The 17,689-nt window shown below is 43.9% G+C and overlaps 1 protein-coding gene across 1 annotated transcript in view; it reads right to left on the bottom strand.

The window, feature by feature from the left end:
* Nucleotides 1–1,688: 1,688 nt before the first annotated feature.
* Setd7 (SET domain containing 7, histone lysine methyltransferase) overlaps nucleotides 1,689–17,689 on the bottom strand; it is a 48,521-nt gene continuing 32,520 nt past the window's right edge. The window contains exons 6-8 of the mRNA XM_027926583.2: nucleotides 13,968–14,085; nucleotides 12,285–12,442; nucleotides 1,689–7,389 (exon numbers count right to left, since the gene is read on the bottom strand). Coding sequence (XP_027782384.2) covers nucleotides 7,209–7,389; nucleotides 12,285–12,442; nucleotides 13,968–14,085 — 457 coding nt within the window. The 3' untranslated portion in view covers nucleotides 1,689–7,208. The remainder of the gene's footprint in view (nucleotides 7,390–12,284; nucleotides 12,443–13,967; nucleotides 14,086–17,689) is intronic.

Below are 17,689 nucleotides of genomic sequence, written 5' to 3'. Positions count from 1 at the left end.
GCTCTGGGCCCAAGGTGAGACAGAACATCATGGCTGAAGGGCGTGGTGGAAGAAAGCTGCTGACTTCATGGCAGACAGGAAGCAGAGAGAGCTTGAGCTAGGGATAATATAATCCCCAAGGACCCACTTCCTCCAGCCATGCTCTACCTGCCAACACTTACTACCCATTAGTCATGTGATTAATCCATCAAATGTATTCCCATCATTAGGTCACAGCTCTCATAATCTAATAATTGCACCAATGAACATTCCCGCATCATCTCACACATGAGCTTCTGGGGAACACCTCACATCCAAACCCAAACAAACGTGTTCCCCAAATTTTACGTGTTGTAAACTTGATCCCCAAACTCATATGCTGATGGTATTTGAAGGTGGGCCCACTGGGAGGTAATTAGGAACAGAGAAGGTCATCAGGGTGGGCCCCAGGAGGGGACTGGTGGTTTTATGAGAGTGGACACACACTTGCCCTGACTGGCCACGTGGTGTCTGTGGCCAGGTCACGATGCAGCACACAGCCCTCAGGGAGTGCTGAGCAGATTCCGGCTCGGTGCTCTCGGACTTCCCAGCTTCCAGAACTGTGAGCCAAATAATTGTATTCTCCACAAGTTACCTATCTTAGGTATTTCATCATAGCAACAGAAAATGGAGTAAGATAGCCCACTTCTGAATGGCTGGTGCCTTCACCTGGAGGTGACTGCTGAACGGGCAGGTTGAATGATGGAGGTTTCAGTAACAAGTGTACCTGGATGGTTACTGACATCAGCAGTGTTTGGTCTTGATCTTCTTCACATGACCTTTCTCTATAACTCTTGGGCCCACAGGGAAGCTGCCTGATTCACTTTTGAAAGTTTAGCTTCTTAGAATTACCTGGTTTGTATTAAAATTTTAATTCTACACCCCTTTTCCCCCACAGGGAAGGATACCACCGTTGTGGTCTAAGCCATGAGTGCTGGTGGGGACAGACCTACCTTAAGATCCGGCGTGGGATGTCCCTGTGCAAGCCGAGGAGCTGACCCAAGTCCACTTAGATCATCACCCTTGTTTCTGTTTCCTTTCTTCTGCAGAAGGAGGAGTGATGAGATCAAGGACTGGGCAATGGAAGGAGCCAGCAGAGCAGTTATGTCCTCTTCCAGGTGAGGCCTAACTGAGTCTCAGGTCGCCTGACCCAACTCCCTGAGGTTAACTGCTTTGGGGTCCTGGTGACTCAGCCAAGAGGGAAGCACCGTTTTGACTCTTTCTGTCGTTGGCTTTTGTGTTTTGGGAATAGTGGAGGGGATGGTTTAGGAATGTAGATTGTGATTGGGCAGGAATCAGTTCCTGGGTTCTTCACCCCAAATGCCTCATAAGACTGCCAAAATCTCTTGCAACGTCTAACCATTTTTTTTTTTTTTTTTTTTTTTTACATTTTCCTTAAGCCATAAGTTGAAGCTTTTTAGCTTTCAGATAAGTTTCCTTGACACTTACGTATTCACTTCTAGTGCTGTGGCTAATGGTTCAAGATTCATGAGTATTTGGGGACTCAGCTACTTCTTTCCCCTCCTGCTTTCCTCCTCAGATCTTTCTGCAAAGCTTTGAAAATGGAAAAGGCTGAAGAGTATTTTTAAACAATTTGTAATGTAAAGTTTTTTAGTAATTTAGATATGACAATAACATTGCTTTTGCAATAAAAGAAAGACAAAGGCGGATGATTGTATATTTTGTTTAATACTTGCATTGTTTCTATAGCGCAATTATAGCAATCTTTAAATTTACTTTTCATTACAAATATTTGTCAAGTTTTGTTTCAGAAACATTTTTCCTACTCTCTTGCACATGCACCCAGACACGCTACAAAAAATTCATTCATAACACAGTAAGGGCAAACATTACTCATGTAAACATCTTCCATTAATTTCCCATAATTTAAAAAAATCATAGAATTATAGATATTGAATAAGGCTCATAGATTTAGTTCAAATTCCACAAAAGACCAAAGATGCTTCTTAACTGAGATGGGGTTGACTTTTGGTTGCGGCGAATGCCGGGAAGCATCCCCCTGGCTTCCACTCCTTAAACATACCTCACAACCTAAAAAAATGCATTTTTAGGAGAAAAAGAGAACAGAGAGGAAAAACTTTTAAAGTAGGGAGCTCAGAATCATGGACATAACTTTCTTATACCATAAGCAGGCATTTATGTCATCCCTGTCATTTCTCCATACAGCAATCAAGATTAAGTAGAGTAACCCCGAAATGTAACCAAGTAGATCTGTTAGGAGACATTGGCATGTGTGTTCATATTGCTAGTATACACAGTGAAAATTTGTCATATTTATATTTCATTATATCCAGGACCAAAATGAACAAGAACAAAACAACCCACTCAAGTCCAATGTCACTATAAAGGATTTTTTTCCCCCCAGTAACTCAAGAGTCAGGGGGCTGGGAGGTATGCCTAGGGATGGGAGTGGTCTTGATATTTGGATGACTTCTAACAACTGTGAGTAAAGTCACAGCAGAGGAAGCAAGGATTCCCGTTATCCGAGGACGTCTCTCTCTCTGGTTGGAAGTTTGGTGCTGGGGTGCATAGTCTTCCAGAGCTGAGACAGGGAATGGGCTGTGCTGAGAAATGCGCCCCTGGCCGGCGGCTGCCTTCCCCTCCCTCCCTGGGAGGTGGAGGTCAGAAGGCAGGGATCGCTGGCAAAACCGTGAAGTCCCACCCTGGGGTCTGAGCCCCAACTCCACTGAGGGCAGCCTCCCTGACATTGTGACTAGGCAGTAGGGGTGGCGGTTGGTGGCCGGGCTTCACCCGGCCAGGTCTGGCTTCTGATTCTGCTGCCCTGCAAAGAAATTGTGCTCCAGATACTGCCCCGGGTTGGCTCCCGGGCCCCTAGTGAGTCACTGAAAGGCGGACACACCTTCATTAGCACCAAACTAACCACCAGGAAGCGGCGGAGGCACTGGCGAAGCCTACGGGGCTCTCTCCGGACAGACCGACAGACGGACAGACCGACAGGAGGCTGCCTCGGTCAGAGTCGTGCGTAGGCTTTTTGATTTTTAAAAATCAAAATTGATCTGCATTATATCTCAATAGACTCAGATAATTCTCACCAAAATTTTTTGTAATGTGTTTAAATAGCACTGGAATAATTCAACTTCATTTAAATATATTCATTCTACCATGAAAATATTTCATACAAACATCTATTTACATACAAACACATTAAAATTTGTGAAAAGGGTTTCCACCCCTGTGGTTGTATGGCTTGAAATCGTTTCATTGCTTTGAATATGTACGCACACATTTGGCAAAAGAAAAAAAAATTTAATTTAGAATTAAAAAAACAAACAAACAAACAAAAAACAACCCAAAACCTGACACCAAAGCTCCAAATTCCTCAAGGAAAGATCCAAGAAAAGAAACAATCTATTGAGGTACCTCAAGAACATGTAAATTTAATATATTTTGTGAACCTTTGATCTGTGGCAAATTAACATTACAACTATCCATCTTGCAACACAGTTTTGCTTGTTTTTCTACAACAAAAGATGTCTGGATTCTAAATCACTACTCTTAAGACAGAACTTGAGGCAAAGGTTTGAAAACAAAACAGAGAACTCTGTCTTCTTGGAGGATTTTAAATGCATTTTGCACTGAGTGATTTAATTTTTTACATATTAAATGAAAATTACTAAAAGTGCCACATACTGTCTCACTAAGACAACCCTTTACTTCACTGTTCACAATTAATGCAATTTTATTTTTTCCCAGTGCTGGGGATAAAACTCAGGGCCTCAGACTTCCTAGGCACATGCTGTGCCACTGAGCTAGTCCCCAGCCCAGTGAAATCTTCTTTTGTTACAATTAAATGTTGCAAATGGTTATATTTGGCCTTGTTGGCTATTTCAGGTTGTTCATGATGAGGAAATAGTTTTTCAAGTTTGATCAACCTACAGGGCAAAGAGGTTGAATTCTATTCCCAGATAGGTCCAAAGAGATCTTGAAAAACGAGTTCCCTTCTCAGGTGCTCAGGAAGACCAGGGGTGAAGCTGGTTAAAATCAGAATAGGTACTACAAAGCTCAAGTCCTCCTCAGCGGTCACTGTTAATTTCACCATTCCTTTGTGTCAGAAATTCAATCCTCCCCGTTGCTCTTGTTAGTCCACACAAATGCCAATTTGGGGACATGCTCTTACAGATTAGTTCCTATTCCTAACTCTAACACAAGATAATATTCATAATAGAAAAGATGCTAAGGCAAGGTCTAGTCATGCAGGGATTGGCTTGAGAGCTCCGAGTGAATCCCCTTGACCCCAGGGTGTCATGCACACACAGGTGCTGGCTGTTTTGGGAGAGCACAAGTCCTTATTCTGCACCATATGTGGGAGATACTATGCTAAGGCCACTTGATTCAGTTGCTTCCTGACTATGTTCTTTTGTAAAGGATGTAAAGCAGAAAAATACATTCTGAAGCTTTTCCACTTTGGTTCAACCAAGGAACAAACCCCTACCTCCTCAACAGTGAATTCTTCATGGAAACCCCACCCCATCAACTTCTTCACCTACCTACCAACACAGTGAATCTCCACCCCCTGAGTGCCAACTGTGACAGTCAGAAGTTTGGGAGAGAGAGAGAGAGAGAGAGAGGGAGGGAGGGAGGGAGGGAGGGAGGGAGAGAGAGAGAGAGAGAGAGAGAGAGAGAGAGAGAGAGAGAGAGAGAAGACTAGTAAGAGAGGAGAGGCTCTCTGCATGGAGAAAGAGATGGGCTGGCGCTATCATTCCACACGGAAGCCCAGGCAGTTCTCATGCACGGAGAGAGAAGAGGAAAGAGACACAAGAGATAGAAGACAGGTGAGTATGAGAAGAGGGAGAAAGACACAGAGAGATTTCCTCTGATTTGTTGCAAGGTCACAGACAACCGCTAGATTTTAAACCCAGACTGTGAGCATTCACTGATGTGGAGAATTGATTATCTGGTTAATCAATTAACTTACAACTCTCCAATCCCATTTATCCAAAAAATATATATTTAAAAAAAATCCCATTTGAATGGGATAAGAATAGCCCTTTAGAATAGAAATGATACCCCACTGAAACCACCCTCAGGCCCACCCATCCTCAGGCACGAAATGACTGAGCCAGCTGTGAGGAGGCGTGACCTGCATTCTCCCCTCCAGCCCAGGTTTCACTGCCCAAGGTCCTGACGGGGTGGATGAAAGCCATCTTTCTCCTGAAGACAGTCACTCACTTTGGGACACATTTAAATTAAAGCACCTATCAAATACAGATCCAGAGCCTTCGCCCACCTGTCACAGTTCACAGACCAGTCTCTTTCTACAGAATAGAAGCAATCCTATCCTGGTGCTTTTCATCTAAAAACTCTATTGGGAGATCTTTCTGGAAGCCTGACAACTTCCTCTCCTGTGGGAACTGGCAGCTCAAGCTCATAAACAGGGATCCAACTGGATTCTCCGGAAACCACTGCCATCTAGCTGCAGAGGAGGCAGCTGGATGTTCCAGGAAGCCTGTCCTTGCAAAGAGAAGAGCAGCCCTGTCATTCACTGTCCTGAGGGTTGAACCCTGAGCCCAGAGGCCGCCTCAACCAAAAATCGGGAGCAGCCTGGAATCAAGCACTTTTGTCAAAGGCTTGGTGAGAACAACGTGTCACTGACAACCAACAGGGAACTTCCTCTGCTGGGTTCCTCACTCTCTCCCACTCCCAGCAAGCATCTCTCATCAGTTGGAGCTCTCTGCACAACTTGGAAGGCATTAGCTTTCAAGACCAAACCGACAGAGGTGACAGGCGGCACAGTTGACAGCTGCAGACTGGCACAACTGCTGCTCCCAGGCCTTCCAGCCACCTCATCTGTCCAGGCGGCTAAAGAAGACAGAGCCATGGCATGTGATGAGGGGGCTTATCAAAAATGACAGCTCTCAGAATTCACTCAGAGCAACCCCAGTTATGTTACAGATCTAATATGCTAAACTAAAAAACAGGGTTTTTTTCCTTATTTCTGAAGTGGTGATTATACATGGCTTGTGAAATGGCTGAAATGCTATCAATAATGCTTTTAAAGTATGCAGGTGTGAACTCTTAGCTTACAGGTAAGTGCTCTGAAATTACAACGAGGAAGAGTTTTAGCATTAAGGTTTGATTTGTACCTAGTGATCAGTATGTCTGCTTTCATAGTACTGATTTAAAATACATTTTTGAATTCTGCATTAGAACTCAAGTTTTCTGTTTGACTTCTGAATTCAATGCACTGGGCACCCCAAGCTAGGCTGTGCTAGGTTATGTACATGTAATGTGTACCCAGGGAGAAAAAAGAGTCGCTAGCACTATTGAAGATATTGCAAAATTGCCACAGTTACTGCTTGGAAATAACTAATTTTCCTCTCTTCTTTCTTAAGGTATATATTACAACTCTTCCATAACTTAATGCAAACAAAGCAAATTCATTTCTTCTCACATCTGAAAGCAAAGATATCTTTGTTTACATGCGAGAATAATAATTCTATAGTAATATCCTGGCCTTAGGAGCCAGTACTTATATTAGGACATAATAATGAAATAATGATATAGAAAGAACCAGAGAGACGTACACATTGCCACGGATGCAGAATCCATGTGGAAGTTTCTCCTGTGAAGGGCATCTACGATAGGAAATGAGAAGAGTAACTCAAGTGGGCTTCTGTTCACTAGGAAAAAAAAAAACAAAGCCATTCTATTGCAAGATACAGATCAAAGGTTAAAAGGCAAATTATCCTACATTGAGAGAATAAAGATGTCGTCGTTCTCTACTCCAGCACGGCACAAAGACAAGTGCAACGACACAGTCTGCTTTGGCCGTAGGAAAAACATCATGGAAAACCCCCGACAAAAAAAATGACTGAAAAAAAAAAACCCTTTCCCTTTTTCAGTCTAATCATTTGGCATCTCTGAACGTGGTACAGATTTAGACTTGAACCACCAAAGTACATGGTGCTGTCTGTGTCAGCGCTCGGCAAGACCTCTCAGTAAGACGTTGTTGCAAGGCTAGCTAATTTTAAATCTGGTATGAGTAATACAGTCAAACCTAGTTAGTATGCGAGAAAGTCGTTGCTAACGCAGGGTGAGAGGATGTGATGTCACAGCATGAGCAGTCCCTGGTTGTCCCATTGTTGGATAAACGTAGTGCATAGATCCAAGTTTCTATTCCAGGTCTCTGGACTCCGGAGCCAGGCCTTTCACTTTTGCTGGGTGGCCTGGAAGGCCTTCAGCTCCACCTGGTACCACTCGGGGGCTTCAGGCCCGCTCTTTCCAGGAGGGCTGTGGTCATAGCCGTAGGCAACCGTGAGCTCCTCGTCGGCCTCCACTGCTCGCAGGGTGCGGATGCATTTGATGGGCCCGAAGCGGGGGTGGACAAACCTAGACATCAAGATGCACACGGTCATGCCAGGGCCAGACCTGGGAGGGAGAGGCAAAGGCCAGCGAGGGGCCAGCGCAGATGAGCCCATGTGCTCTTGCCTGGGCACCGCTGGAGGGCACTGGAGGTGCACGCACAGGTCAGCCAGCTTCTGCTTCACCTGGGCGCTCATTAGACTACAGCATCTCAGCCATGCCTAGACATAGGTGGGAATGTGCATTTAACAACACCTGGAGATTCACTGGCATATTCAAGTTTGAAAAGCACTGCTTTATCTTCCGTTTTGAGCATATTGGGCACTCTATTTTTTTTTGGGGGGGGGGTACCAGAGATGGAACCCAGGGATGCTTAACTACTGAGCCACATTCCCCATCCTTTTTATTTTGAAACAGGGTCTTATTTAGTTGCTTAGGGCCTCGCTAAGTTGCTGAGGCCGACCTTGAACTTGTGACCCTCCTGTCTCAGCCTCTTGAGTCGCTGGGTTACAGGTATGTGCCACTGCACTGGGCAATGGCACTCTGTATTTCTTAAGCAACAATCAGGGTCAACAACAAAAACCTGTCCTTAATGAAAAGTGAGATCCCGTGCAGCTTCCCACAGTTCAGCTCACTGCCTGGTAGCATCAGGCTCCTTGGCTATTTCTCAAGCAGAAAGAAGGCTTGATCAGATTGCTTTTTTGGAATTGTAAGGACAGCCTTGTGGCTTTTCAAAAGCAAAAAAAAAAAAACCCACTTGTATTGCACCCTATCCATAGAGAGGAAGTATTACTTTCTAGCATAAGAGTAGATGAAGATTTCTTCCCAAGAGGGAAGTCTAGACCTTTCTGCCTACCTGCTTCTTCCATATTTCCCTTGGTGGGAAGCATCCTGTGAAGGGAAGAATATCTCCTCCTAGTAAAATCCTCTCAGAACCAGAAGTGGAGTTAACATTCTATAATCACTTGCCACAGGTTCCCACCACTGTTCACCTGCCCAGCGCCCTGCATAACAGGTGCATAAATAAGTAATGGACTTAGCTCCCCTGACAGTTGCTGAAAGGGATCTAAGGCCAACAGGCCAGAGAGCAATCTACTTTATTTTTATATGCATTTGGCCAACTCAATCTCATTCACTTATAGTCATATGTTAAACAAAGGGCCCTGAGTTGGGGTGCATATGATAGTTTGGCTGACTCCCTCTGTTGGTGGTGGAGATAGGAGCATCTGAGGTTTTGGGCTATCTTCCATGTGGTATAAAAAGGAGCAACCTATACCTCACACCAAAGAGGACTCCATGTCCACCAGAACTAACACCAGAGTCTCCTGACCCCAGGTTAAATGTCCCTTTTATGAAACATCACGAACATCTCTTTTATGATAAAATACTATTTCACCAAAGGGATACTTAACTTGGGGTCAAAAGACTCTGTTGTTAGTCCTGGGTCCACACATATTACTGGGTCTTCTTGGAAACTCCACCTTGTATTTCTCTCTCTCTCTTTTTTTTTGGTGGTGGTGCTGGGGATTGAACCCAGGGCCTTGTGCATATTAGGCAAGCACTCTATCAGCCCCTCCACCTTGTATTTCTGAATCCCACTTTCTTAACCTATAAAATCATAATGATACTAGTAAGACTTACCCTATGGGGTCATCATGGTGACAAAATGGGGTCACACACAGAAAGCACCCCACACAAATCCTGGTACAATAGAGGACTTGACTAATATTAGTTACTGTGTGTGTGTGTGTGAGCATGCCTATGTGTGAACTTGTGTGTGAATGTGCGTGTGTGTGTGAGCATGTGTAAGCATGTAAGCACACAGTAGTATCAGATTGTGTCCATCACAAAGGAGCAGATGCCTACACCAGGGATTGAGGAATTCCTTGTTAAAAAATCACAACTTTGTAAATTAAAATGTTCATCATAATTTCCATCATGTTCTTTCAGGATGAAGAAAAAAACTGCACTCCTGAAATAGAGCTCTGATTAATCTTCTGACCCACTGAAAAAATCCTGGGTTGCCTTTTCCGGGCCTACAGGGTTTCTATGATCCTCTTGTATTTCCATTTTCTTGCTCATCATCATTGTTTTCAGAGTAGATAATGGGCAGATTGAAAAGAAGGAACTTATTTCAGTGTTGATCCTTGGAGAGGGCATTTCTAACCCCTGGGCCTTCCTGATCTGCATTTCCTGGTCTGAAATCTGGAAAGTAATACCAGTGGGCTCTTGAATTCCTGGGCTGATCAAATGAGATAATGCATGAAAAGCACCCAGAGTGAGGATTGGGGTGTGGCTCAGTGATAAAGTATGTGCTTAGCATGTGTGAGTCCCTGGGTGTGATCCCCAGCACCATCACCACCAAAAAAAAAAAAAAGTACCCAGAGTAGTTACTGACCATTTTCAGCTGCATGATTGGCCATCAACCCAAACCTCTGTGCTAAGCAGTTTGACCCCTGTCCACATGTTACCTACATTTACAGCTAGGAAAGACCTTGTCTGTGTCCATTTGACATTTTGTGCCTGGTTACATTTAAAACAGCTTAGGAAAGTGTTGTTTTACTTATATTAAAGTGTATGTAACAATACCAGTGTTGGGAACTAAATGAATGCCATGAATTGCAATCTGAATGTTAGATTTGATTAGTATTCAAGTAGTCCTCCCCTGACCCCAAATAACTAAGGTTTGATCACACTGAGTTTGCAAACAATCAGCCAACCAACAACCAAAGCAAAACCTGCAGAATGGGTTGGGGATGTGGCTCAGTGGTGGAGAGTTTGCCTAACAGGTATGAAGCCCTGAATTCCATCCCAAGTATCAAAAAAAAAAAGCCCTTCTGAGTAAAGAGACTTGCATTTTTGCATTTGCACCAATGGAACTTTCTCTTATCTCCTGTACTCTTTTCCTTTTAGTGAGAAAAATCATGTCCTTGCAATAGAATCATAGAGCTAGTTTGTTTTAAAGGAGTGGTCTCAGTGGCATTTACGATGGTTAGTTCCCATGCTTTAGGGGCCTTGTTGTTTCACTGTGTGCAGCTTGGGTTGATGCTTTGGCTAATGTACTGGCCATGAAAGCCTTGCTGTTAATAACAGTGTCAGTTTCATTTCACTTGACACATGTCCTTTGCCATTTCTGCCGCTCTTTGAACAGAAGTTGTAGCTCCAGTGCTTGTTATTGGCTGCCAAAGAGAGCAGATTACTGCCAGAATGATTTTTTAAGCCATCTCAGGGATGCAAGAGGAGACATTCCTGAGGAACCTTCAACTCTTGGCAATTTCCCTGCACATGAACTGCCTACGATCTGCTCTTGCTTATGCTAATAACCTGGGTGACCTGAGGAGCTGCAGTTATAATAAAGCAGAAAAGGTCATGTGCAGCTCACTGGCTCCCAGGAAAAGTTGGCAGGCTCAGGCCAAGCTCAGGAGGCAACAGAGAAGACCAGATGTATCCTTCAGAGAACAGTCAGAGATGCTTGGCTTTGGGAAGAGGACATTTGGGGGCTTGTGAAAGCTGCTAAAATATTTGCAGCGCTATCATGTAGAAGAGAGATTGACAGATTACACAGGAAAGAGACAATTAGAACGGAGGGCTGAATATTACAGGAAAACCCATTTAGGCTCAATAAAAGAAACCTGCTAGTTCTCAGAACCCAAAGGCAAATTTCATGCTGTCTCTTTCAATTGCCTTTGTGGATAACAGTAAGCTCCCCACCAATGGAGGTTTCCAAGAAGAGAGTCAACGAGCAGATGGAAGGGCAGGCTTGAACACCAAGGGGGACAGGGGTATTTGATTTTTTAAAATACAGCTTTGTCAATATATAATTCACGCACCATAAGATTCACCCTTTTAAAGTAGTCAATTCTGCAGTATTTAAATATTCACAAACTTGTGAATCGATCACCATCATCTAATTTTGGAAATTTAATTGCCCTCAAATGACACCCCACTCCCATTAGCAGTCACTCCTTAGGTGACCTCCCAGCCCCAGGCAGCCACTAGTCTACTTTCTCTCTCCATGGATTTCCCCCTTTGGACATTTCATACAAATGGAATCACCCAATATGTGGCCTTGGTGACCTGATTCTCCCATTCGGCGTAGTGCAGCTAACTCTCACCACACTGTGGCGGGTGTCAGTGCTTCATGCCTTTTTATTATCATAATTGGGGCTCTGATTTTATGGTGCTCTTCTATGAAACTTCATGCCCTTGGTGTAGGATTTTATTTCTCTCTTCACATCATAAAAAGGGTTTCCTAACTTTCTCAATTGTACAGAGTAATTTCAGATAATCCTAAATTTTTTATTTTGTGTTTTTTTTGCATTGCTGGGGCTCAAATCCAGGGCCTTATGCATGCTAGGCAGGTGCTCCATCACTGAGCTACACCCCCAGCCCCAAGTGAGAAAACTGAAGGACAAAAGGGCAGTAATAAAACAACCACTAAGTACCCTCTTCCTGTGGCATGTCCTACTGTGGGAAGCACTTGTCTATCTCTTGGCTTGCCAAGGCCTCAGTGTGGGGATGTCTGGATTTTTGTTTGTTTGTTCTTTTTAGATACAAATAACAGTAGAATGCATTTTGACATAGTTTACATACATGGAGTGTAACTTCCCATTCTTGTAATTGTACATGATGTGGAGTTACACTGGTGGTGTGTTCATATATGAACATAGAAAAGTTATGTCTGATGCATTCTGCTGTCTTTCCTATTCCCATCCCCTCCCTTCCCTTCATTCCCCTTTGTCTAATCTAATGGGGATGTTCAGATTTTGAGTTTCAAGTCATAACACAGGCCTGTGGCACAGGCCCTTTGGTTATTCTGATGGGGCATCTTTTATCTGAAATTTAGGGATACTTCCCAAGGGTGCTCCTCAGTCCCAGGGCCCCGGGCATAGATGCATCCAGCAGCTCAGGGCCCCACTTACATATCATAGATGCAGTTTGGAGTGAAGGAGTGGTTCGCCTTGTGTCCCAAGGAGGCACAGTACTTGGATACGTGGTTGTAGGGTTCAGGCACATCAATGACTGTGTCCTCATCGAGGGAGAGGGTGTTTCCATTAAGGGCCCAGTCCCTGCTGTCGACCTGCAGGGAACAAAACAGTGGGCATTGGAGGGTGCCTATCTCTCAAAACTCATAAGATGCCAGAGATATTAACTCATTTCTCCTTAAACTTCATAATTTGAGTATTATAGATGTGGAAAAACAAACACAAAACCCAAGACATCTCTCCACACATGGATGGTGCAAGCAGACAACTCAATTTACTTTTCATTGATTTTCCCCCCTCATTTTATATAGAAAAATTGAGTTCCCTTCCTTGTAAAGACACACAAAAATCTAACTAGATAACTTGAATTAAAAGTAGATGAAAGCTGAAGTGGTGGTGCATGCCTATAATCCCAGCAATTCAGGAGGCCGAAGCAGGAGGATCACGACTTCAAAGCCAGCCTCAAGCAACCTAGCAAGGCCTTAAGCAACTCAGTGAGACCCTGTCTCTAAATAAAATATAAAAAAGGGGCTGGGGATGTGGTTCAGTGGTTAAGTGCCCTGCGTTCATCTCCCAGTTCTGGGGGCTGGGTGGGTGGGGAGAAGATGAAGACGAGGCAAATAAATATATGAATAAATAAATAAAATAGGAACATCAAATGGATGTTCATGTATGAACATAGGCTAGTTATGTCTGATGCATTCCCATCCCACCTCCTTTCCCTGGGAGAAGTGGGGGGTGATGTAGCTCAGTGGTAGAGCACTTGCTTAGCAGGTGCAAGGCCCTAGGTCCCATCCCCAAGAGATCTCATCATGTATATGCAAATATTCCAAAATCGGAGAAAATCCCAAACCCCAGACATTTATGGTCCCAAACATTTCAGATAGGGAACCCTCAACCTGAATGTTTCGTTTTTCTGAAGCCACTGTTCATATGCTGAACTTCTTGGGCTTTCTGGAGTGCCTTCAGAGGTCACAGGGACCCTGCTTCTTTGGAGTGCACTGTCCCTTGGCTGGTGCACCAGCTCTGCATGTGTGAACATCTCATGGTATTTTGTTCTTTATTGTTTGGCAGGGATGAGTAAAAAAAGTGGAGATAGGAATGTGAAACATTCACCGTAAGCTTCAGTTCCACTCAGTAAAACTGAATCAGGGATGGAAGTCACTCACTGGGCAGAAGGCTTCAAATTTTGCCCTTAAGCAAACTCTCAGAGGTTAGCTGAGAAGTGAAGAAAACAAAACAAAACAAAACAAAAAAAACCCCAGAACATACGTCAAATATGTCAAAGTTTGTGTCTCAAAGGGAAGAGGTGATTCAACTGAAACATTCTATCAGCACCTAGAACTCTTCCCAGCAAGACACAGGCTGCGTATAGCTTTTGCACTACCAGGAGAAGGGGCTTTCCTAGAGGGCACCCTGCCCAAGGTCATGAATCAATTACTGACAGAATCTGACTGGATCTCAATTTTCCAGACATTGGGTATGTCTTGTACAAAGCAGTTACTGTCTCAGGGACGGCACTGCCCCCCTTTCTATGAATTAGCTGTGGAACTTTAAAGGGACCCTGTTTGAAACAAATGCTTTAACCAATCCCACAGCTTGTCACCTCTCCCCACTCACCTCTTGGTGTGTGATTCGGACTCCATTATAAAAAGACATAACAGTATTCGGTCCCACTGCTACCTTGGAAAATAGTCCTTCTCCGGCACTGGAAATGAGAGACTCAGCAACATAAACCCTACATGGGGGAAAAATAAAAATGTATATGTCACTCTTTACGTCAACCACCAAATTATCAATATGGCTACTGGATCCAAAATATCAGTTCCTAATAACCAAATGAAGAAGAAAAGAAGGAAGAAAATGTTAAACCACAACATTTTAACATCAGAAAAAGAAGAAATAGCAGTATAAAGCTACCCAGGACTTGCTATAGCAGCGATTTTCTTTTGGTGGATGGTGAATGACAATTTTGAGTCTGATTGTACAAGTCGATCAGTCTCCAAAGTTAGTTAAAACTATACCCAAGTTTGTCAATGTCAGTGATGAACCCAGCCTAATTCCATTTTAAGATTGGGAGCCATCTCATCACAAAGTCATGAAAAGTTAATTTCTGTTTTACTATAAATTACTGAGATTTCTAAACTTGTTTGGAATTCCTGCCCATGCTCTGAACTCACCCATGTCTGGCTCTTCTTGACCAGATAACAACCCTCTCTAAAACCTTAGTGGCACCTCATAAATCCTGGCTCCCCCTGACCAGATAACGATCCTCTCTGAAACCTCAACAGCGCCTCATAAATTCTGATGTTGGGATCTGAAATTACTCCCTACCTTGAAATATCATGCCATGTAGATCATTAACCTACTATCTGCCTTTGTATTATGCTTGACAAAATCCTGTTTTTTTCCACCCCCCTTTGAAACTTTTTGTGCTATAAAACCTTTTTCCTGGAGAGCTGGGGGGCTGATCTCTAGCTCAGAGTGGGGAGAGACAGTCCTGGCCAGCTTTATTTGTGTAAACAATATAAGCTTGCTTTAATTTGATTTAAAATTGGAGTTGGTGATCTTTTCTTTGCATCGTGGTTCAACAGTCAGGAGGGGAACACTGTTTCAGTTAAACCCCAAGATGAATCTTCTACATGGAGGAGTGACAGTTAATAGGAATAATTACTTCCCCCTTCTTTTTTGTGTTGCTGGGGATTGAATCCAGGGCCTTGTGCTTTTGAGACAAGCACTCTACCTACCAACTGATCTATATCCCCAGCCCTCCAACAAGTACTTCCCAACAAAGTGGTTTGTCCAGACACTGGCTAACAAAAGCCCAAGGATCAAATCTGGCTGCTGCTCATTTTTGTAAATAAAGTTTTATTGGAGCACAGCCACCCGTATAGGCTTGGTATCTTCCTGACTGCTGTAGCTCTACTAAGGCAGAGCTGAGTACTTGCAATGAAGCTCACCGGCCTACAAAGCCTAAATATTTACTATGTGGCCTTTTGTAGAAACGGGTTGCCAATCACTGGTTTATAAGAAGCAAAGACAGCATTCTGCCATAGAACTCTCTCTCTCTCTCTCTGTGTGTGTGTGTGTGTGTGTGTGTGTGTGTGTGTGTTAGTTACTGGGAATGAAACTCCAGGGTCCTCTACTATGGAGCTATATCCCTACCACTTTTTTTTTTTCCCCACAATGCCTTTATTTTGTTTATTTGTTTTTATGTGGTGCTGAGGACTGAACCCAGTACCTCCCACATGCTAGGCAAGCACTCTACCACTGAGCTACAGCCCCAGCCCCTTCCCGCTTTTTATTGATATTTTAAGACAGGATCTCACTAAGAGGCTGCCTTCAAATTTGTAGTCCTCCTGCCTCAGCCTCCTGAGTCACTGGGATTACCAGTGTGCACCATTATGTCCAGTTGGATTTGAATTTTAAAACAGAATATATGTTCCATCAACAACTCTTTCAGTTCTTTGGACACCATGATGGAATGATGCTGCAAGGATTGGTCATTTGTAATTTTTGTTACATGGAATTTGTGTTTATTTCATGGACTGAATAACAGCTTCCAATTCTACTCTGTGATAGGAGTATACATCCTGCCACTTTACCAGGTGACCTCGAGGAGTCTCCCCAGTGGTGGATCACACATGTCCGCCCTGCTGACTTAGTACTTGGCTATATTCTGCTTTGTTAGCAGAATGGACAGAAGCGACTGCATGCTGGGTCTCAGGTGGAAGAGCCCTGGAAGAGTTCTGCCAGCCTCCTCCAGCATTTCCATGAGAAGAACATGCCCCGGGGGCTGTACTCCTGTAGTCCAAGTCTTGGAATGAAGATGCACGAAACAGACCTGAACCCAACTTGAAGCCTGGAGTCCAGCCTAGTCCAGCTGAACTAGTTGATCTGGGTCCAAAGGGGCTGAACCTCAGCCAACCTGTAGAACTGTGTCACATAGAATGTTTGCTTTGGAAAACTGCTCATTGTTTGGAGGGTGTCATGAAGAATCACCCCAACAATAATAAGACTGATATATACAGTTATGATGCTGTGTTGTTTTAGGGCCAACAGAGACACAACTGTCTTCTTTGTAACTGGGCCAGAGCCTCTTGTCAAAAAGAGGCCATTCATTGCTTGTGACATTGCAGGGTCAGCCCTGTCAGCTAAGTCAGGGGACAGAGACCGAATCAGAGCGAGGCAGAGAGAAAACCAACCTCAGAGGTGTCCTTGCTCAGAAACACCAGCTGCTAGGGAATAAGGATCCCAAGCAGGGTATCAGCAAAAGCCACCCGAGAATGGAGGGTACAGTGCAGCCATCCTCAAGGATAACATGTGAAGTGGAACAGAACTTGACACTTGGAGTGAGCTTGTAGAACCAGAGACTTGTCATTTACAAGCTGGAATGTTTTTATGCTTTATATGTTCAGTTTCCAAACTTTCCTTGATGATTGAATAAATTGCCTTGCGCTCCGGACCTTCAGCTGGGCTTAGAAAAGGAACGTTCTGGGGGTGAAGGCTAGGGCTTTAAAGAACGTGAAATGCTCCCCTGGAGGACTGCATGAGTGTGCAGCAGAAACCTTGCCACCAGAGCTCTAAGAAAGGGGGCCCTTGGGCAGGGCGGAGCCACCTGGCCTATGGCTCTGATCACCTGGAGCTTCCATGCCAGGAAACATGGGAGCCCTGCTCTGCGCTTGATAAGTGTAGAAACCCTCTCTAGGGAGAGATTCTGTATGAGATTAAAAACACTCATCCTCAGAATATGTAAACATTTATTTGGAAGGTTTGCATAGGACAAGGGACACTCTCATGAGGGGCTTTGACAGAACAGAAGGAGCCCAGCTTCAGCAGAGCGTGAAAGGCATGTGAATTCCCATCACTAGGATGTTTTTGCACCAAGGATTGAACACAGGGCGCTTAACCACTGACCCACATCCCCAGCCCTTTCTATATTTTTAAATTTATAGACAGGGTCTCACTGAGTTGCTTAGGACCCCTCTAAGTTGCTGAGGCTTGCTTTAAACTTGAAATCCTCCTGCCTCAGCCTCCTGAGTCACTGGGATTATAGGCATGCACCATAGCACCTGGCTCACCACTAGGATTTTTAGCTCTACATAAACAGTACAATTAAAACCACAAGGAATTGCAGCACCATACAGATTTAATGCAATTCCAATCAAAATCCCAATGGTATTCCTCATAGAAAAAGCAGTCATGAAATTCATCTGGAAAAATAAGAGACTCAAAATAGCTAACGCAATCTTAAGCAAGAAGAGTGAAGCAGGCATCACTATACCACACTTTAATCTATACTGCAGAGCAATTGTAACAAAAACAGTATGGTACTGGCACTG

Source organism: Marmota flaviventris, chromosome 7 (assembly GCF_047511675.1).
Source record: "Marmota flaviventris isolate mMarFla1 chromosome 7, mMarFla1.hap1, whole genome shotgun sequence".
Lineage (NCBI taxonomy): Eukaryota > Metazoa > Chordata > Mammalia > Rodentia > Sciuridae > Marmota > Marmota flaviventris.
The sequence above is the reverse complement of the archived record's forward strand: the minus strand, read 5'-3'. Positions and strand labels throughout refer to the sequence as shown.